The sequence below is a fragment of the Heptranchias perlo genome, chromosome 5, assembly GCF_035084215.1.
Source record: "Heptranchias perlo isolate sHepPer1 chromosome 5, sHepPer1.hap1, whole genome shotgun sequence".
NCBI classification, from domain to species: Eukaryota; Metazoa; Chordata; class Chondrichthyes; order Hexanchiformes; family Hexanchidae; genus Heptranchias; species Heptranchias perlo.
This window is the reverse complement of record NC_090329.1, coordinates 75,222,701-75,245,152: the sequence shown is the minus strand read 5'-3', so window position 1 is coordinate 75,245,152 and position 22,452 is coordinate 75,222,701. Positions and strand designations below refer to the sequence as shown.

The following is a 22,452-nucleotide window of genomic DNA, read 5'->3' as shown; positions in this document are numbered from 1 at the left end:
AGGGACTTGGTTAGGAAGTTGGCTGAGCGAAAGGCAACAGAGAGTAGGGATAACGGGAAGGTACTCACATTGGCAGGATGTGACTAGTGGAGTCCCGCAGGGATCTGTCTTGGGGCTTCAATTATTCACAATATTTATTAACGACTTAGATGAAGGCATAGAAAGTCTCATATCTAAGTTTGCCGATGACACAAAGATTGGTGGCATTGTAAGCAGTGTAGATGAAAACATAAAATTACAAAGCGATATTGATAGATTAGGTGAATGGGCAAAACTGTGGCAAATGGAATTCAATGTAGACAAATGTGAGGTCATTCATTTTGGATCAAAAAAGGATAGAACAGGGTACTTTCTAAATGGTAAAAAGTTAAAATCAGTGGATGTCCAAAGGGTTCAGGTACATAGATCACTGAAGTGTCATGAACAGGTGCAGAACATAATCAAGAAGGCTAATGGAATGTTGGCCTTTATATCTAGAGGACTAGAGTACAAGAGGGCAGAAGTTATGCTGCAGCTATACAAAACCCTGGTTGGACCGCACCTGGAGTACTGTGAGCAATTCTGGGCACCGCACCCTCTGAAGGACATATTGGCCTTGGAGGGAGTGCAGCGTAGGTTTACTAGAATGATACCCGGACTTCAAGGGTTAAGTTACGAGGAGAGATTACACAAATTGGGGTTGTATTCTCTAGAGTTTTGAAGGTTAAGGGGTGATCTGATCGAAGTTTAAAAGATATTAAGGGGAACAGATAGGGTGGATAGAGAGAAATTATTTCCGCTGGTTGGGGATTTTAGGAGTAGGGGGCACAGTCTAAAAATTAGAGCCAGACCTTTCAGGAGAGAGATTAGAAAACATTTTTACACACAAAGGGTTGTAGAAGTTTGGAACTCTCTTCTGCAAACGGCAATTGATACTAGCTCAATTGCTAAATTTAAATGTGAGATAGATAGCATTTTGGCAACCAAAGGTATTAAGGGATATGGGCCAAAGGCAGGTATATGGAGTTAGATCACAGATCAGCCACGATCTTATCAAATGGCGGAGCAGGCACGAGGGGCTGAATGGCCTACTCCTGTTCCTATGTAGCTGGATTATTAAATAAATAAGCTAGATGGATAATATTGAACTTGGAGTGTTGTCAGGCTTTTAAAACACATAAGCTTCTGGAAACACAGGCTGTTCAACACAGCATGGGGTAATGTAAGAAAAGACAACAAGTACATACATCAAAAGCTTCATATCAGGAAAGCAATGATAGGTGTGAAAAAAGCATGGGCCTCTCATTCCTATCTGGTAATCTGTTCAAAGAACTGAGATTTGTAAACCATCAAATAGTATTGCATCCAGCATATGGTCAAATGGTATAAGGAATGGATTTGAAGCCACTGAAGCACTGAAAATTGGAGACATCAGGACCATCAAGAATGTCAGTGCATAGAAATAAAAGGGACTATCGTTACATGAAAGGTCACAAACAGATAGTAAAGGGGCCTTTTACATTCCATGGTTCAAGCACATTTTCTTTGCTGCATCAAAAGGTCTCCAGTCACATGATCAAAGCCTATAATGTCAATCATTGGGGTATATTAATGATTGAGGCATAGCAACAGGGAGCAATTGGACAAAAAGAATGATACTCCCCAATCCTACGTCTATTGGCTAAAACAATATAAAAGACTTTGAGAGAAGAACAGCCTCTTCACCACACAGCAGTCACAAGGAACGCATGCTGTAGTTGTACATCACGCAAGAAGAAGAGGACCTCGTGGACTGAAGAGCTGAAATACTCATGGGTCTTGATGAGCAAAATACTTGGTTTAAAGATTGTATATGTATTAATGATTTGCCTGATGTGTGTTTGAATTGTTAAATCATTACTTAATAACATTGCGAATTATTAAGTGTAATGGGATTTTACAGAGGAAAGTCATTTGTATGGTTTGATTTCACTTCATGAATGCTTGTAGGAATATTAAATAATTACTTTTAATTAATGAAACTACCTTGAGTGAGGGTGACTTTCTTTGCTTCACTATTCGTCCAGTTCTAAGAATATGGAATATCCTACAATATCAAATGCTGCAGAGAGGTCAAGCAGGATGAAAAGAGATAGAAAACCACAGTCAGAGTTACAGAGCTGTTCCAGTGCTGTAAGAAGGACAGAGCTGCAGTGGAGAGATTCAAGCAGGGAACTTTGGGGGAGATGGACATGGAGCTACAATGTAATGACATGCTCAAGGAAAGCAAAATTTGAGATGGGGTAGTAGAGGGATGCGGTGATGACGTTTTTGAATAGGAGAGGAACAGCACCTAAGGAAAGGCAACCATTAATGACATCAGCTAGCATAGAGGCAAGAAGGAAAGTTGAGTGGCCAGCTGAGTGTGGAGGGGGAAATTAAGGAAGCAGGCGGTGGGTCTCATCAATGAGATGAGTCGAGAGGGCGGGAGAAGAGACGAGAAACTGCGAAGAGATGGGGTCCTCCGCTATGATAGCTAAGAGACTGTGGGGGAAGGTAGAGGTCAGGAAGAAAGGGTGGAAGTGACAGAGACAGCTGCACAGATGGGAGACAAAGTGTATGAGCTCTTCACATTTGGTGTTTAAGGTGGGGGTGGAAGGGACTAGGAAGAGGGTTTGAAGAGTCAGCTGTCCATGAAAAAAAAGACGGATTGTCTGCACTACAGGATGGTCATGGAGCAATAGGCAGTTTTGGCTGAGGACAGCAAAGCATGATGGCTAAGCCAGATCTAGCAACTGATGATTAGGCCAGTCATGTACCAGGTGTGTGTTGAGTTTGTGCCCCTGGGGCTGTGCTAGGGAGAGCGGCAAGGATGGGCAATGCTGATTGATTTTCTGGAGACAAGGGCAATGAAAGCAGAGAAAAATGGTAACAGAGAAAATAATGGGACTTAAGATAGATAAATCTCATTTCGACCCCAGGGTATTGAAAGAATTAGGTGAGGAAATTTCAGATGTGCTGGTCATAACTTTTGAATGCTCTTTTGATTCTGGAATTGTGCCATTGGATTGGAAAATTGCAAATGTCACTCCATTATTTAAGGGAGGGAGAGAGAAACCAGGAAACAATAGACCTGCCAGCCTAACATCAGTTGTTGGGAAGTTACTGGAATCTATCATCAGGGACAGAGTGACTGAGCACTTGAACAATGTATGAGCTGATCAGGGACGGTCAGTGTGGATTTGTGAAGGGTAAATCATGTCTGACTAATCTAGTTGAATTTTTTGAAGAGGTCATGATGGATGTGATCTATATGGACTTCCAGAAGGAATTTGATAAGGCACAAGAAATTATTAGCAAAATGAAAGTGTATGAAATTGGAGGCAACCTTGTGACATTAGATGGGAAGTAGGAGACAGAGACTAGGGATAAAGGGAACGTACTCTGATTGGCAGGATGTAACAAGTAGTGTTCCTCAGGGATCTGTACTGGAGCCTCAGCTTTTCACCATATGTATCTATGACTTGGATGAAGTTGTATATTCAAGTTGGGAGGCACAGTAAGTTGCACAGATGGGAGCAAAGTTACAAAGGCACAGACAGATTAAGTGAGTGGGCAAAACTATGGCAAATCATAGAAGCATTGAATCTTACAGCACAGAAGGAGGCAATTGTGCCAATGAAAGAGCTATCCAATTAGTCCCACTCCCCTGCTCTTTTTCCTCATAGTCCTGCAAATTTTTCCTTTTCAAGTATATATATCCAATTCCCTTTTGATAGTTACTATTGAATCTGCTTCCACGACACTTTCAGGTCGTGTATTCCAGATCATAACAATTCGCTGCGTAAAAAAATGCTCCTAATCTCCCCCTCAGTTCTTTTGTCAACTATCTTAAATCTGTGTCCTCTGGTTGTCAACCCTTCTGCCAGTAGAAACCGTTTCTCCCCATCTACTCTATCAAAACCCTTCATAACTTTGAACTACTCTATTAAATCTCCCCATAAACATCTCTGCTCTAAAGAGAACAATCCCAATATCGCCAATCTGTCCATATAACTGAAGTCCTTTTTCCCTAGTACCATTCTAGTAAAGCTCCTCTGCACCCTCTCCAAGGCCTTCACATCTTTCCTGTAGTGTGATGCCTACAATAATGTGCGCCGAAAGTGCGTCACTTGCTATATTAGGAAAGGACAAATGAGAGGCATCCATTACCCACGCCTGAAGCAGGCGTTTGGCAATTTGCACATGCAATTATGGGGCATAACGCCTGCTTCAGGTCCCTGTTGCAAATTTTGTTCGCTGAGGCGCTGGCACTGCACAAGTAAAAGAAGGTAACTACTTACCACAATTGCTGCCGCTCCCGGTCCGGATATCCCCAACATCCAACTTCCAGGTCCTGGCCCTGACCCCCCAGCCCAGACCATGAGATCTCCCTCCCAACCCCCGGGCCCCGACCCTCAATCCCTTCCTCCCGATCACTCTTCCAAGGCACCAATCCACCCCAACCTTCCCCCATCGCCGATCCAGCCTTCAGGCCACTGATCGTCTTGACTCCAACCCAGCCTTCAGGCATCCGATGATCCCGACCTCCAATGCACTTACCTGTATAAGTACTTACCTGTGGGCTGCTGCTGGGAGTGCTCACCTCCTCCCACAGCGCTGGCTTCATGATAATGAGGTCCGAGGCCCAATATCCGGCACTCTTCGGACCTCACGATTTGTCCGCGGGGGAGCCTCACTGCGCAAGGTGGGGGGTTGGGGGGCAAAGGTGGGCGCTCCCAAATTTAACCCTCTATGCCTCTATTTATAAAACCCAGAATCCCGTATACATGTTTTACAGCCTTATCACCTTATTTTGCCAGCTTCAAATATTTCAATGAGGGGAAGTGTGAGGTCATCCAATTAGATATAAAAAAGATAAATTGTACAATTTCCTTAATACTGAAAAACTAGGAACTGTGGAGGAGAAAACAGATTTGGTTGTTTACAGAGCACCAGAAGTGAGTAGACAGGTACAAAAAGGGTGGTAGAAGTTTGGAACTCTCTTCTGCAAACGGCAATTGATACTAGCTCAATTGCTAAATTTAAATCTGAGATAGATAGCTTTTTGGCAACCAAAGGTATTAAGGGATATGGGCCAAAGGCAGGTATATGGAGTTAGATCACAGGTCAGCCATGATCTTATCAAATGGCGGAGCAGGCACGAGGGACCGAATGGCCTACTCCTGTTCCTATGTTCCTAATTAAAAAGGCTAATGGAACGTTGGCTTTATCTCAAGGGCGCTGGAATACAGTGGGGAGGAAGTTCTGCTTCAGTTGTATAGCCATGATGTGGAGATGCCGGTGATGGACTGGGGTTGACAATTGTAAACAATTTTACAACACCAAGTTATAGTCCAACAATTTTATTTTAAAATTCACAAGCTTTCGGAGGCTTCCTCCTTCCTCAGGTGAATGTCAAGAAATCCTCGAACCTCTCGCATTTATAAATCACAGAACAATACCTGGTGATTACAGATAGTCTTTTCAACTGCCCGTTGCCAAGGCAACCAAAGTGTTCAGACAGATAGGTGTTACCTACAGGGCCACCGAATATACAAACGGCCAGAACAAAAAAAACAGAGAGAGGCAGAAACATAGAAACATCCGGAAGGAAAAGACAGCAATTGACCCATTATATTAAAAACAGATAACCTTTGTTCGCTGGTGGGGTAACGTGTAGCGTGACATGAACCCAAGATCCCGATTGAGGCCGTCCTCATGGGTGCGGAACTTGGCTATCAATTTCTGCTCGACGATTTTGCGTTGTCGAGTGTCTCGAAGACCGCCTTGGAGTACGCTTACCCGAAGGTCGGTGGCTGAATGTCCTTGACTGCTGAAGTGTTCCCCGACTGGGAGGGAACCCTCCTGTCTGGCGACTGTTGCGCGGTGTCCGTTCATCCGTTGTCGCAGCGTCTGCATGGTCTCGCCAATGTACCATGCTTTGGGGCATCCTTTCCTGCAACGTATGAGGTAGACAACGTTGGCCGAGTCACAGGAGTATGAACCATGCACCTGGTGGGTGGTGTCCTCTCGTGTGATGGTGGTATCTGTGTCGATGATCTGGCAACTCTGTTGGTTGCGTCCCGTGTTAGTCTCCTGAGGAGGTCTATGCGATTTTGCGCTATGGCCCGTCGGAACTGTCGATCGATGAGTCGAGCGTCATAGCCCGTTCTTACTAGGGCGTCTTTAGGTGTCCATCGCATTCCTCCTCGTCTGAGCAGACCCTGTGTATTCGCAGGGCCTGTCCATAGGGGATGGCCTCTTTGACGTGGTTAGGGTGGAAGCTGGAAAAGTGGAGCATCGTGAGGTTGTCCGTGGGCTTGCGGTAGAGTGAGGTGCTGAGGTGCCCGTCTTTGATGGAGATTCGTGTGTCCAAGAAAGAAACTGATTCTGAGGAGTAGTCCATGGTGAGCTTGATGGTGGGATGGAACTTGTTAATGTTATCGTGTAGTCTCTTTAGTGATTCTTCGCCGTGGGTCCATAGAAAGAAAATGTCGTCGATGTATCTGGTGTATAGCGTTGGTTGGAGGTCCTGTGCAGTGAAGAAGTCCCGCTCGAACTTGTGCATGAAAATGTTGGCATATTGGGGTGCGAACTTGGTCCCCATGGCTGTTCCGTGTGTTTGGGTAAAGAACTGGTTATCGAAGGTGAAGACATTGTGATCCAGGATGAAGCGGATGAGTTGTAGGATGGCGTCTGGAGATTGGCTGTTGTTGGTGTTGAGTATTGATGCTGTCGCAGCGATGCCGTCATCGTGGGGGATACTGGTGTAGAGTGCCGAGACGTCCATCGTGGTGAGAAGTGTTCCTGGTTCAACTGGTCCGTGGGTACTGAGTTTTTGTAGGAAGTCTGTATTGTCGCGACAGAAGCTGGGGGTTCCATGTACGATGGGTTTCAGGATGCCCTCGATGTATCCAGAGAGGTTCTCACACAGGGTTCCGTTGCCTGATACGATAGGACGTCTGGGTGTGTTGGCTTTGTGTATCTTTGGGAGGCAGTAGAAGTCTCCCACGCAGGGAGAACGTGGGATGAGAGCGCGTAGGATGCTTTGAAGGTCTGGATCAAAGGTCTTGATCAGTTTGTTGAGCTGGTGGGTGTGTTCTTTGGTCGGATCTGCGGGTAACCGTCTGTAGTGTTCCTGGTTGTCCAGTTGTCGGTATGCTTCTTTGCAATAGTCCGTTCTGTTCTGTACGACGATGGCTCCTCCTTTGTCCGCTGGTTTGATGACGATGTTGCGGTTGGTCTTGAGAGCGTTGATGGCGTTGCGTTTTAATATAACGCTGGCGTTTTAATATAACGGGTCAATTGCTGTCTTTTCCTTCCGGATGTTTCTATGTTTCTGCCTCTCTCTCTGTTTTTTTTGTTCTGGCCGTTTGTATATTCGGTGGCCCTGTAGGTAACACCTATCTGTCTGAACACTTTGGTTGCCTTGGCAACGGGCAGTTGAAAAGACTATCTGTAATCACCAGGTATTGTTCTGTGATTTATAAATGCGAGAGGTTCGAGGATTTCTTGACATTCACCTGAGGAAGGAGGAAGCCTCCGAAAGCTTGTGAATTTTAAAATAAAATTGTTGGACTATAACTTGGTGTTGTAAAATTGTTTTCAGTTGTATAGAACCTTGGTCAGATCCCATTTGGAGTACTGCATTGAGTTCTGGGCACCACACCTCAGAAAGGATATATTGGCCTTGGAGGGGGTACAGTGCAGATTCACCAGAATGATACAGGGGCTTAAAGGGTTAAAGGGTTAAATTATGAGGATTGGTTGCATAAACTTGGATTGTATTCCCTTGAGTATAGAAGATTGAAGGGTGATCTAATAGAGGTGTTTAAAATGATTCGATGCAGTAGATAGAGAGAAACTCTTTTACTCTGATGGGGGAGTCCAGAACAAGGACACAATCTTAAAATTAGAGCTAGACCATTCAGGAATGAAATCAGGAGGATCTTTTTCACAAAGGGTAGTTGGAATTCTGGAACTCTCTTCCCAAAATGCTGGGGATGATGGGGCAATTGAAATTTTCAAGACTGAGATCGATAGATTTTTGTTAGATAAGGGTATCAAGGGATATGGATCAAAGGCTGGTAAATGATTTGCGGTACAGATCAACCAATGATCTGATTAAATGGTGGAACAGGCTTGAGGGGTTGATTGGCCTACTCCTGTTCTTATGTGACAAGGAAACATTGAAGCAGTTTGACAGCAGCAGAGATGTCGTGATGGGTGGACAGCCAAAGGCAAGGGAGTTAGGAATGTGTGAGGGAGCCAAGAGAGAGAATATAAAAATTGTTATAATAGCCTTCCAACCTCCAGCTAATGTTCAGTCACAAAGATTACCTCACTTCAACATCCAGCTAATATAAATTCCGCAATCTAAATTATTCACAATTCGTTAAGAAATTCACAAAAACTACCCATTCTATTTTCCCATCCCTGATACAACTTTCATCCACACGGATCTCTCTTCAAGGGCCTAAAGATTGCTTTCTGTTCATTCCTACAGTTGAGCCTCAGGTGCTACTATTTTTCAGACCTTGAAGGCACAACCCTCAGCATCCCCAGTGTCTCAGTTTCAGTGCCAGCCCTCCCATATAGGGAACAAGTACTAAAAATGGCAGTTAGGTAGCTGATGACACATGCAGTAAATAGGGTTTAAAAACACCTCCTATCTTGGAGAACAGCCACTGCAGTAGAAACTAAGTCTAGGATGTCAATCTCCTCCAAGAGCAGGCTACCTAAACTGCTGAATGCAATCTCCATGGGCTGCCTGGTATAATGTGAAACTCTATTCCAATCCAGTATTCAAAGTTGGTGCTGGATAGAGAGTGGCCATCAGTAGTGGACAGTAGGTTTAGGCTGCCAGTAGTTCAAAGAGAACAATGAGAAGCAACTGGAGTTTGACAGAAGGCAGTAACAGAGAGTGGCAGCCAAGTACAGGAGGGCCCAAGTGGGAATCTGGTGTACAGCACTGCCACGTAGACCAAACAGCAGCACTAACTTAGCTCTTCAGTTGTTTGTGTTATCTGTTATATGTTAAAATTGCAGGATGGGTTGCAACATTTCATTTCAAAATAAATGGAAAATCCAGTCAACCTCCCATATAACATTTTTCCCTGAAATACCAGTTACACTGTAGGTGGCACTGTGATAGGCATTTCCAATAATCACACAATTTTAGCTGTAAAAATAAATGCTACTGTACACTACTGAATCAATCCGAAATCAATCCTTCATGGCACTTCACACTCTAATCCCCCAGAAAGCATTTGTTCCCCTGTCCCCTCCTCTCGTCTGTCCTCTCTCTTACCCCTCCCATCCCCCTCCCACTTTGGCCTACGCCTATCTTGTTCAAATTATCCCCCTGTCCTCTAACTTGGTTTGACCTGAATACTGCATTTAGTCTTGACTCTCCACATGCAATGCCACAGGACATTGACTAGCAAATAGGCAAGATTGCCCTCATGGTCTTAGACTAGCAGTTCATGTGCAGTCACAAAGATCACCTCACTTCAACAGTCATGTAAAATAATTTCCACACTCCACCTCACCCTGCACTGCACTCTCTACCTCAACCTCAACTAGAAACACTGACATCCAGATAGTTAACAAAATACATAGAAATTATGAATCAGACCCCCTAAAGTCCTGATGCTATTGTAACCCAGCATATATAGTTAAACAGCCCACCTGTTAAATGGAGATAACTGTATTAAGTAAAATATGCACCAATACAACTGATTTTATTGGAAGCCACTGAAACGTGCGAGTCTGCCCACATATAATATAAAGATCTATATGTAAGGAGTGTTTATTTGTGCAATTTATGTTTATTAAAACAGTCATGTGATCATTTGCTTTTCCACAGACACATTGGGTTCGATATTAACCCCACCACGACGGGCGGGAAAGGATCGGGGGGTTAACAATTTAAAAGTGGGGAACGCGACCCAAACCCGCCAAGTACGCCTCCGTTGCCGTTTTCATGGCGGCGGGTTTCAAGGCATGCGTGGTCCCGCCTTGCAGAGCCTTATTTAAATTTAACAGTTGCCCCGCGGGTTTACCAGGACTCTGGAAACCCGGCAGCAAAAGGGAGGCGGGAGCTGCCAGCTCAAGAAGGTAAGTGCCTTTTACAACACTACTTGTGGGCCAGGAGAAGCAGGAGTGCTCCCCTCGCCCCCTCAAGGGAGCCCTGGGCCTCCTCTCTGCCGATTGTGCCTCTCTCTGCCCTCTGCCACGATCGCAGACCTCCCCCAGGCTGTGCAAGTCTCTCTCCCTCTCACCCTGGTGAGACTAACTCCTACAAGGGAGTTATCCTGGTGTTTTGATCAACATTTATTTCTCAACCAACATCATTTTTTTTTAAAATGATCTGTTCATTTATCTTATTGCAGTTTGTGCGATCTTGCAAATTAGCTGCAATATTTGCCTACAACTACACTTTGAAAGTACTCCACTGACTGAAGCATTTTGGTGTGACTTGAGATCGTGAAAGGCACCATGTTAATGCAAGTTCTTTCTTTCAATGTATCTACTTGTCCACTTCTGTGCTCCCAATCTGGGACTGTGGACAATTCCTATCTCATTCAGCAGTTCTGAAACTTTTTTAGATTGAACCTAAAAAGTAATTTAGCCTATTGTGTCTCTAGCTAAGGGTGCAGCAGGCAAGTCTACAAAAGGTCTCCCTCTTTCTCTCTACCAGCATTTTAAATTTATTTTTTAATCTTATAACTCAAACAAAAAACACAAAAAATATAAAAAATTAATGGAACAAAAATTGTAGAAATATTGTACTATCAAGTTTTTAGGGAGGCTCTGAGTTCTATATGGCTTCAAACTATAGCAATATTCTGAATAATATTAATTTTTTAAAAATGATTGGCTCCAGAAATTATAATTGGAACAAGATTTTAATCAAATGCTCAATGATGGAGTTGATGAGATTCCCAAGAAAGCTGCTCAATCTTGAATGACTCATTTTATTAACTGAGTTTTGACAGACAAATAATGTTGAGCATAGCAAGATACTCTCGCATGGGCCACTTAGACATTGTCATGGTCTAATGAGCTAACCTCAAGTACCAGTAGGAACCTTGAATTAACATTCAAAAGATCTTCAGTTTATTAATTCACATCAAATTTCTGCTTTCCCCTAACTGATCACTTCAGCCTTAGTCCAACCCTTACGCAAAAGAAATGATTCAGTTCATTATAATCAAAAAGATAAAGGCATTTGGAAAAAAAGGAAAATTATATCATATACATACATTCTGTCCCTGAATGTTTTGATTCCAACTCCAAAGGGTGAATATCTAAAATATCAAAATCAGCAAATTCTTCCTAATCCATTTTTAAAAATTATAGGCAATAAGACATGTACAATTAATATTAAATCATGCACAAAAAATAAATTCAGATGATGAAATCTAGGCTGACAATCCAGTGCAGTATTGCTACATTGTCAGAGGTACTGTCCTTCAGATTAAACATTAAACTATGCCTTGTCTGCCTGTTCTACTATTTCAGATAGATTTAAAGAATCTCTATCTAACTGTGCAATATGTATGCAGCAGAGAGAAAAACACAATTATTTCCAAACATTTATAAGGATGTTGCAGGTGCCATCTTTCAGATATGATGTTAAACCAAAGCTCTATTTCCCTGTGAGGTGAATGCATAAGATCCTATGGCACCTTTCGAAGTAGCACAGAGAAGTTCTTCCAGTGTCCAGGTCACCATTTATCAGTTAATAAATACCTCCAGAAACAGATTAACTGGTCATTTATCTCATTGTTGTTTCTCAGACCTTTTTGAGAGCAAAATGGCTGCTGTGTTTGTCTACAAAACAGTGACCAACACTTCAAAAGTAATTAGTTAGCTGTAAAGTACTTAGGACATTCTGAAGATGTGAAAAGCACTATATGAATGCAAGTTCTTTCTTTCCATAATAAAACAATTGTATACATAAAACGTGGACTTAAGATATACATAAGTAAAAGCAAAATACACAGTGCAGTCTCCTCTACATTGGGGAGACCAAATGCAGATTGGGTGATCGCTTTGCTGAACACCTCCGCTCCGTCCGCAAGCGTGACCCTGACCTGCCGGTCGCTTGCCATTTTAATTCCCCATCCCATTCCTACTCAGACCGCTCTATACTTGGCCTCTTGCAGTGTTCCAATGAAGCTCAACGTAAGCTCGAGGAACAGCACCTCATCTTTCGTTTAGGCACTTTACAACCTTCCGGACTCAACATTGATTTCAATAACTTCAGATCATAACCACTGCTCCCATTTTCTCGGTCAGCTAGTGCTGGTAATGGTTCTGCTGCTGCCATTTACAGCTACTCCTGATAAATCTTTTTTTTCTTATCCTGTCCTACTACAACCTTCCTTGCCTGGCACCATCATCCCTTTTGTCATTTAATCACTCGTGCCCTCCACCATATCACAGACCTTCCCTTTTGTTCTTTCCTCCCCTCCCTCCCACCCTCCACCCCTTTGCCCGGCTCTGTACTTGCTCAAAAACTAACTCTTAACATCTTTCAGTTCTGACGAAAGATCTAGACCTGAAACGTTAAATGTGTTTCTTTCTCCACAGATGCTGCCTGACTTGCTGAGCTTCTCCATCATTTTCTGTAAGATATACATAATCTGTTTGCGTCCCAATTTGGCTCCATCACAGTTGATGATACATATGTAATATGAACATACAAAAATGACAGATGGGAAAAAAAAACAGCTGCTCCACTGTGTCTCCATGGTGTGTTGGCCTTCATTGCAAGAGGATTTGAGTACAGGAGCAAGGATGTCTTACTGCAGTTATACAGGGTCTTGGAGAGACCACACCTGGAATATTGTGTGGAGTTTTGGTTTCCTTACCTAAGAAAGGATATACTTGCTGTAGAGGGAGCGCAGCGAAGGTTCACCATACTGATTCTTGGGATGGCAGGACTGTCATATGAGGAGAGATTGGGTCGACTAGGCCTGTATTCACTTGAGTTTGGAAGAATGAGATGGGATCTCATTGAAACATATAAAATCTGACAGGGCTAGACAGACTGGATGCAGGGATGATGTTTCCCCTGGCTGGGGGGGGGGGGGGTCTAGAACAAGGGGTCACAGTCTCAGGATACGGAGTAGGACATTTAGGACTGAGATGAGGAGAAACTTCTTCACTCAGAGGGTGGTGAACCTGTGGAATTCTCTACCACAGAAGGCTGTGGAGGCCAAGTCACTGAATATATTTAAGAAGGAGATAGATAGATTTCTAGACACAGAAGGCATCAAGGGGTATGGGAAGAGAGCGGGAATATGGTATTGAGATAGAGGATCAGCCATGATCATATTGAATGGCGGAGCAGGCTCAAAGGGCCGAATGACCTACTCCTGCTCCTATTTTCTATGTTCCTATGTCACTCCCATGGATTTTCAGCAACACAAACTAGCCCTGTTCTTTTAATTTCTCTTGCTTTTCTTTGGGTACCACACCAGATGTTTCTCCTTCTGTGAGTCAGCTATGACACAAGCTCAATTTGGTTTTAATTAAACAGACAGATTCAGAATCTAGTGAGGCGGTTTCAATTTGTTGCCATTTCTTCATTTTAAATCAGCTTTAATATGCTCTCATAAGTAGGTGCTCACCAGATTTATATGACCTTTGTACATCTATTTAAGCACTAAAGACAGAATAATTAAAATGTACAGTTGACACTTCCCAAGTTTACATTTAGACATTAGTTAATCTCCTGTGGCACTACACAGAGTGAAGATTAAGTGCAGTAATTATGTCAAGCAACGTTAAAGGGTAGGAGCAATAAATGGGCAGGGGGGAGGGGAGAAAGAAGTAGGCAGGGGAATTAGGGAGAGTGGGATATGAGGGGGAAGAGGGGAAAGAGAAGGCATAAGGGTAATAGGGGGAAAAGGAGGACGAGAAAGACAACGATGGGGGGGGGGGCGGGGGGAGAAGAGAAGGATGATGGAGAAAGAGCAGGAGTGAGGGAGAGGCAGAGAAAGAGAGGGTGGATGAAATCCTTTTAGCTGTGGGGTGCCGATAAATGCTCTGAGTTGGGGCGGGGTGCAATTAAATGTTCTCATCAAGGTGAGTGGAAGGGAGGAAACTGCTTCAATGGTGGCAGGGTGGGGTGGAGTTGGGGGGGGGGGGGGGGGCGGGGGCTGTCAATGTTCACTGCTGGATGTAAAATGGAGTCCAGGTACAGAAGGGTGTAAGTGGTTGTCAGAAGTGGATCTCACTATACTGACTGAGCAGCAAAAAGTTGCAAAGGAGCTGGCAGAAGGCATCATGGACAGAGGGGGCTGCACTGGAAACATGGCCAGAAACAAACATAGCGGGACTGAGAGCATAGCACCAGGAATGCAGTGGGATTGAAGGTGGCAATACATACAGATCTCTGCCGGCATTACCGTAAAGTTACATTGGTTATGAAGAGTTAGGTTGCACGTAGTATTAGCTCAAAAGCAAGACACTTAATTGCATTGAAAACCCCCATTATCGCACTACCTAAAGCCCAGCAGGTTCCAGTTAAATATCGATACTTATGAATTTTATCATAGAGCCTAGCGTCAAAGTTTTCAATGCATTTTGAAAAAGAACATTGCGACTCACTCAGTATTTTTAATATATAATAGTCAGGATTTATTGATTTGCAGAACATGAATGTTTTGAAAGCTGCAAAAGTGTTATTTATTTACAATATACATACAGCCCTTCTACCCTCTCAAAACTAGAAGGGGAGAAGAAGCACAAAAAGGGCTAGAGAAGGAAATTACTGGACCAAATGGATTTAAAATTTACATTATTTAATGAACTATCACAATCACAGCTAGAGTGTGAATTTCATCTCTGAGTAACAGTATAAATGATTTAGGTGATGGAAAAAACATGAGTCATTTATTGACTGTATGGAAATGTAAGCACAATTTTCTTTGTACTGTACAATGTTTATATAATAGTTTAGAATGTATAGGTTTTGGTGGTGCAAGCACCTTTTGCAAGAAAACAACTTTACGGTAATGTAGACAGACTGCAGTAACTTCAAATATCAATACTCGATTTCAATTTCCCTGGTAATAGCAGACATTCTCGATGAATTAGTACAACATAAATAAATGGGTTCTAGATAATTGAAATTCTTACTTGGTAAGATAATGAAATTCTTACTTGGTGAATTACTTGATTATACCAACTATAGTCAACTGTCAAAGGTCACCCAATAATTTATCTTTTTTTTGCAAAGTATTAGTACAAGGTACTAATTTAAAGTGAACAAATACTGTTGCTTCCTATATATTTCAGAGGTTAAAAGAACTGGTACAGCACACTTAATTTGCTCCCTTTAATAGACTGCATTGCAGTACATTTTTTTTTTAAGATTTGTCACTGATGTTTCAGAATCTGCAATATGTGCTTCAAACTGAAATGATCGATTAAAATTTATCAACTGTAAAATCAGTTTTTCATTATGCACAATTATGTAGTGCTGGTAATCAAACAAAAAAAAAGCAATGTAATTATAGTGGGTTGGGATAATGTATTTTCATAAAAATGCAATCTTGCATTTTGCACCCGTTCATTTTTTTCACATGCAGAATATACATATTTTGATAGGTACTTTTCAGCTTTGAAACTTCGTGAGATGTAAAGTTTCATAACTTGGATAACAGGTTGCCTTCGGATACGTGGGATCATAACTGGACAATGAGTTAGGTCAGGTTTTTCAAAATTGGATTCACTAGTTTAATGGAGTTTCCATCTTCAGAGTCAGTAAGAGTTTAGTTACCATCTCCAACTTTCCTATAGATTTGCACCTCAAGACATTCCTAACGGTTTGTAACTAGAGGTATGTAACATTTGTACACCATCAACTGCATGTTCATTTGGGATATAAACTCAGTAGGTGAGTCATGCTGAAAAGGCACTGAGTTTTAAAGCAAGGATTTTTTTTTAACAAAACTAACTACTTCCATTCTCTTGAGATGGCAGCAATTTCACATGTACAGTTTCCTACAATCAAAACTTACCTTCCCTGAAATGTTGTTCCTGACCCAAAAATTCTTAACACAGCTTTCATAGAAACATAGAAAATAGGAGCAGGAGTGGTCATTTGGCCCTTCAAGCCTGCTCCGCCAGTCAATATGATCATGGCTGATCCTCTATCTCAATACCATATTCCTGCTCTCTCCCCATACCCCTTGATGCCTTCTGTGTCTAGAAATCTATCTAGTTCCTTCTTAAATATATTCAGTGACTTGGCCTCCACAGCCTTCTGTGGTGGAGAATTCCACAGGTTCATCACCCCGAGTGAAGAAATATCTCATCTCAGTCCTAAATGTCCTACCCCATATCCTGAGACTCTGACCCCTCGTTCTGGACCCCCCAGCCAGGAGAAACATCCTCCCTGCATCCAGTCTGTCTAGCCCTGTCAGAATTTTATATGTTTCGATGCGATCCCATCTCATTTTTCTAAATTCAAGTGAATACAGGCCTAGTCGACCCAATCTCTCCTCATACGACAGTCCTGCCATCCCAGGAATCAGTCTGGTGAACCTTCACTGCACTCCCTCTATGGCAAGTATATCCTTTCTTAGGTAAGGAGACCAAAACTGCACACAACACTCCAGGTGTGGTCTCACCAAGGCCCTGTATAACTGCATTAAGACATCCTTGCTCCTGTACTCAAATCCTCTTGCAATGAAGGCCAACATACCATTTGCCTTCCTAACTGCTTGCTGCACCTGCATGTTTCCTTTCAGTGACTGGTGTACAAGGACACCCAGGTCCCTTTGTACATCAACATTTCCCATTCTATCACCATTTTAATAATACTCTGCCTTTCTGTTTTTCCTTCCCAAGTAGATAACTTCACATATATCCACATTATACTGCCTCTGCCATGTATTTGCCCACTCGCTCAACTTGTCTAAATCGCCTTTCAGAAGCACTTTGTTTTGTGACAACAGCAACAACTGTTAAATTGATTATAACTACATTTAAACTACAACTTACCACCACCAAAATCCAGTTTTATTTGAATCCAAGTATGAACAGAAGATAAATTAATAATGATTTCAGAAAAGAATAAATTTCGCTATTTAAATGCAGAAATCACCAGTATATCAGACAAAGGCAAAATAACCTACGTGAGAATGATTTTCATTACCACCATAACATCCAGATGTTGAAAAGAGAGATTATATGAATACTTGTAAAATTAACCTCAAGGATCATTTCATGAAAAAGCATTAAACTTTTTTGATGTTTGCAAATATTTGACGTAAAATGCACTGATAAAAAGGACTCTATTTTTGACCCAAACAAAAAAAGTTTCTCAACTTTCGTGAGGACAGTGCCTGTTCAGTATATATGCACCAGCACTTTTCTATAGAACAAAACACAATCATAACATTATCCTGCCTGATCTTCATTCTTGCTGCTCCATTAGATCAAGTCTACACTAGTTACATAAAAAGCAAACATAATGTTGTGACTAAACATTATTTTCAAAATACAAGGTAACCTTAGAGTAGCTGTTACATTTGGAAGCTAAATATTTTTTGTGTGTACTAAATTATAGCTTTCTTTGCAGGAATAATGTCTGAAATCGAGCCTTTATCCTGAGGGAATTGTAAAGCAATTTAAAAAGGTATAGCAATTCTCAGTCAAAATGCATTTAAATGAACTAGTTATATAAAATTATGATCCAAGGCAAACTTTTCCTCCTCTTACAAGGGGTAATATCTTTTACCTTGTAAGAATCTAATTCTTAAAAAAATCTTCTATCTGTATTTATGGGTGAGGAAAAAAGCTTTATGCAGCAACAGAAAAGTGACCTCTACAAAACAAAACTTCTGTGCTACACATTGAACTGAAGAAAATGGCTGACATTTACCACTGAAGCAGTCACCTGAACATTTCCTTTTGGTCATGATGATAGATCATATAAATCTACAGTAGTGTATTGTGCAAATAAGATTTACTTGTATCACTATTACATATGACATATTGCCTGAAGGAAAATTCACAATGACAGCATCACTCCCTGCCTACCAGTACATTCTCATTTTGTCCCGTTTATCTCTGGGAAATTCCATTATTTTCAATGATGACTGAACAGCTTAGATCTTCAACTGTTAAGAGATTCAGAATTATTAACTTGGCAGTTTGAATAAGGCACAAATAAAAATTAAGATTTATCCTTAAAGGGTATAATACACACTGGGGTATATAGCAGTTTGTAAGGGAGTGATGTCCAATCTTTTGGAGCTAGAGGCTGGATAAATGCATCAAAACTAGTGAGTGGGCTGCATATGTTTATGAAATAACAGACAAAGACAGACAGACAATCTTTGTGATATCCCCTGACATAGTTATACAATATTGTGTACACTCATTCTTATTTCTTGGAGATCAGGCACTTTGTCACTACTAATGCCAGATATATCTGATTTGTATATGTTATTTTAAGCATCAAAAAGACAATTAAATATGCTATGGAGAAAATGTAGGTGCAGTTAACAGTTCTTTTTTGTAGATGACCAAAATATAACATTTAAAACTAAACCACCAGCATAAGACACTGGAGTAGAACTGCTTTATGCAAAGTAAATGCCAAAAGAACTTGTTTGGGGTAATAGAATGAAAGAGAGTTAAAATAATACAATGTAAAAATAGAATAATGGCACTAAGCCTTAGAGACAACAGATTTGGGGAAACTGGACAACAAACAATTCTACTAAGAATTGTGTAGATAATAAATAGATAAAATACCACAAAGAACAAATGGGCAGGCAGATTAAGGATGAAAAATACTGGGAAAATGTGGCTCTTTTTGAAATTACTTTGTTTCCAGTTTTAAATCTCTCCAACTCCTTCAGATCTTAAAATTGGTTGCAATCTTATTTGAGTTATTCTAAGTTTTCCTTTTTTTCCCAAAATGAACAACACATAAGGTGACTTCTGTAACTCTGAAAGAGACAGATAAACTCTCAGTTTGCAGACTGAACATCTGCTTTTGGTAAACGAAATGACAGGCCTTCATCCATTTAATGATAACATAACCCTGCTACTTTAAACCACATAATGGCTGGTTCCTCTCAGAGATTATAAAGCAGTAGCCTAAAGCAGTCAGGAAGATCCATTAAAATCTAATTATCATACCCTACTTTTGTGATTTTCAGTTTGCTTAATGAGTTTATTTCCACAGAATATGTTATAAAAACACTTGGAATTATCTAACACTACATCATGTATAGCATTAGATGAGCCCAAAAACAATTTTAAAGCTGATCCGTCTGTTTCAGATACTTCACATTCTGTACAGCAGGTTTCAATTAAAACGATTTAAAAATAAATTCTGAAATATTTTTCACATACTTCTCCCAGAAAAATAAAATATATTATGTTAGCACTGTTCCAGTTCCGCCATACTGCGGATAAATGCTTAGAGTAGCCTAGCAGTTCAGACTTAGGCTTCTCCAGAGTAAGTTGTGACAAATTTACAGATTCTTAATGCTTCCAGTTTCTGCTGTATACCATCGATAGCAAAAGATCAATGGATCTTTATTTTGTTACAGTTATAAGTGAACAATATAATTACTATATACTGCAGTTAATCACTATAAGGATTAACCTGTAGCACAATATAAATTCTCTCAAATCCAAATTAGAGTCTGTGATTTTTCAAAGCTAAATTAAGATCTAGACTCAGATTTCCTTTCATACAATTAACGTAATAAGGTAGTTTCAGGCATTATTCAGCTCACCTAGCATTGCATTGATAGATTTATATACAGCAGTCAAAACTGGCATCCAAAGTCCAAACCCTTATGAACATTGCCGATTGTGTTTAATGTGAATAGATTAGAATTGGATTAAGTTAAATTCAGAAATGGCTTGAGCTTTTCCCAATAACTACCATAGATCAATCACTACATAAGTAATCAATTACTTTTGGAAGTTATTCCATTGAAAACCAATCTAACAAACAGAAGCTGACCAGTTTTCAATTTCATTCCAACTGACGCAACCATTGATCACAAAACAACGTCCACGAAATCTCAACAAAAGTTCAGTTAATGTCACCAATAAGCGATTATTTCTAATATTAATGAAAACTCTGGGGTATATTGATATATATATAGTACTCTGTCCCACTTATCCCCCTTCCTCCAAAAATATAAATACGCGAGGAGCTTTATAGAAAGTCATTTGTAATTTAAAAAGTCGATTATTTCTATTCTACTGTGGAGATTGATGAATGCCCACAGATTATTATAATGAGAAATTAAGCATTAAAAACGTTTAATTGGATCCATGCTGAGGTTTAAAAATCAAATCAATCCATGAAGCCATGTATGGGGCAAGGCTGTGTTATTGAAGTGATGAGGAGCAGGGTCAGTGACTAACATTTGTGGTGTCTGAGTGAATGCAGGTTCCGCTTCCCCCCCCCCAAAGCCCTCGTCACCTTGGTCAGTTGCGCTATTTTCTTGCTCATCTTCAGGTGCATGTCCTGGTTGTACTCGGCAGCTCCCGGGTGAGCCGCCCCCGGCATGGAGCCCAACTTGCCGGCGGCGTTGCCGCTGTAATGTTGCTGCTGCTGCTGCTGCCAGCTCACACCAGTCGCCATCTTCCGCTTCACGGCGAACCGATCGACCAGAAGAAAGAAATTAATCGGCGCCGACACTGGAAACACAACGAGCGGCCGGGGGCCGGGTCCCGGAGCAGAGGGCCCGCCGGCGGCACCTGAAACTATCCGGGCAGCAAGAGCCCGGCGTCCCCGGGCAGCTGCTGACTCGGAGCCGGCGCTCCTGGTAACGGCATCCAGTCACGGCTCGCCATGGTCTAGAGGCGGCCGCAGCTCAGCATGGCCGCGACCCTCTCCCTCTCTCTAACACACTCTCACTCTCTCTCTCTCTCTCTCTCCCTCTGTCCCTGTCCCTGTCTCTCTCCCTCCCCTGTCCCTGTCCCTGTCTCTCTCTCTCTCCCCCTGTCCCTGTCTCTGTCTGTCTCTCTGTCCCCGCCGCCGACACCAGTTTGTTGTTTTCTTCTGCTTTTCCCCCCATACACACGCTCGCGCCGTTACCATGGAGCGCACCGACCGTTTACACTGGCGTCACTTCCGGCTCCACCCCCCCCCCCTCTCGCCGCGTGCGCGCTCGCAGCTGGTGGATGGGATTGGGGGGGGAGATGGGGATGACATGGGCAAAATATGGGGGGAGAAGTGGAAGGACAAAGATGGAAGATGGAGAGGGGGCAGATGAGGGGAAGGGGCAGATGAGGGGAGGGGGAGGGGGCAGATGAGGGGAGGGGGCAGATGAGGGGAGGGGGAGGGGGCAGATGAGGGGAGGGGGAGGGGGCAGATAGGGGGAGGGGGAGGGGCAGATAGGGGGAGGGGGAGGGGCAGATGAGGGGGAGGGGCAGATGAGGGGGAGGGGGCAGATGAGGGGAGGGGGAGGGGGGAAGATGGGCGAGGGGGGAAAGGAGGGGGGAAGATGGGCGAGGGGGGAAAGGAGGGGGGAAGATGGGCGAGGGGGGAAAGGAGGGGGGAAAGGAGGGGGGAAGATGGGTGAGGGGGGGAAGATGGGCGAGGGGGGAAATGAGGGGGGGAGGATGGGCGAGGGGGGAAAGGAGGGGGGGAAGATGGGCGAGGGGGGAAAGGAGGGGGGGAAGATGGGAAGGAGGGGGGGAAGATGGGCGAGGGGGGAAAGGAGGGGGGGAAGATGGGCGAGGGAGGGGAAGAAGGGCAAGGGGGGAAAGGAGGGAGGGGAAGATGGGCGAGGCTGGGGAAGATGGGCGGGGGGGAAAGGAGGGAGGGGAAGATGGGCGAGGGTGGGGAAGATGGGCGGGGGGGAAAGGAGGGAGGGGAAGATGGGCGGGTGGGGAAAGGAGGGAGGGGAAGATGGGCGGGGGGGAAAGGAGGGAGGGGAAGATGGGCGAGGGGGGGAAGATGGGCGAGGGGGGGAAGATGGGCGAGGAGGGGGAAGATGGGCTAGGGAGGGGAAGGAGGGGGGAAGATGGGCGAGGGAGGGAAAGGAGGGGGGAAGATGGGCGAGTGGGGAAAGGAGGGAGGGGAAGATGGGCGAGGGGGGGGAAGATGGGAGGGGGTGGGAAGATGGGCGGGGGAGAAGATGGGAGGGGGTGGGAAGATGGGCGGGGGGGAAAGATGGGCGCGGGGGGGAAAGATGGGAGGGGAAGATGGGTGAGGAGGGGAAGATGGGCGAGGAGGGGAAGATGGGTGAGGGGTGGGAAGGAGGGATGGAAAGAGGGAGGGGAAGGAGGGGGAAGATGGGCGAGGGAGGGAAAGGAGGGGGGAAAATGGGTGAGGGAGGTAAAGGAGAGGGGAAATGGGCGAGGGAGGGAAAGGAGGGGGGAAATGGGCAAGGGAGGGAAAGGAGGGGGGAAATGGGCGAGGGAGGGAAAGGGGGAAAATGGGCG

At 43.3% G+C, this 22,452-nt stretch overlaps 1 protein-coding gene across 5 annotated transcripts in view; it reads right to left on the bottom strand.

The window, feature by feature from the left end:
• The window catches only part of fam184ab (family with sequence similarity 184 member Ab), a 162,828-nt gene extending 141,802 nt beyond the window's left edge, over positions 1-21,026 (bottom strand). For all 5 annotated transcript variants that reach the window (XM_067984673.1, XM_067984674.1, XM_067984676.1 and 2 more), the window contains exon 1: positions 20,483-21,026. In XM_067984673.1, coding sequence (XP_067840774.1) covers positions 20,483-20,644 — 162 coding nt within the window. In that variant the 5' untranslated portion in view covers positions 20,645-21,026. The remainder of the gene's footprint in view (positions 1-20,482) is intronic.
• Between the last annotated feature and the right edge of the window lie 1,426 nt (positions 21,027-22,452).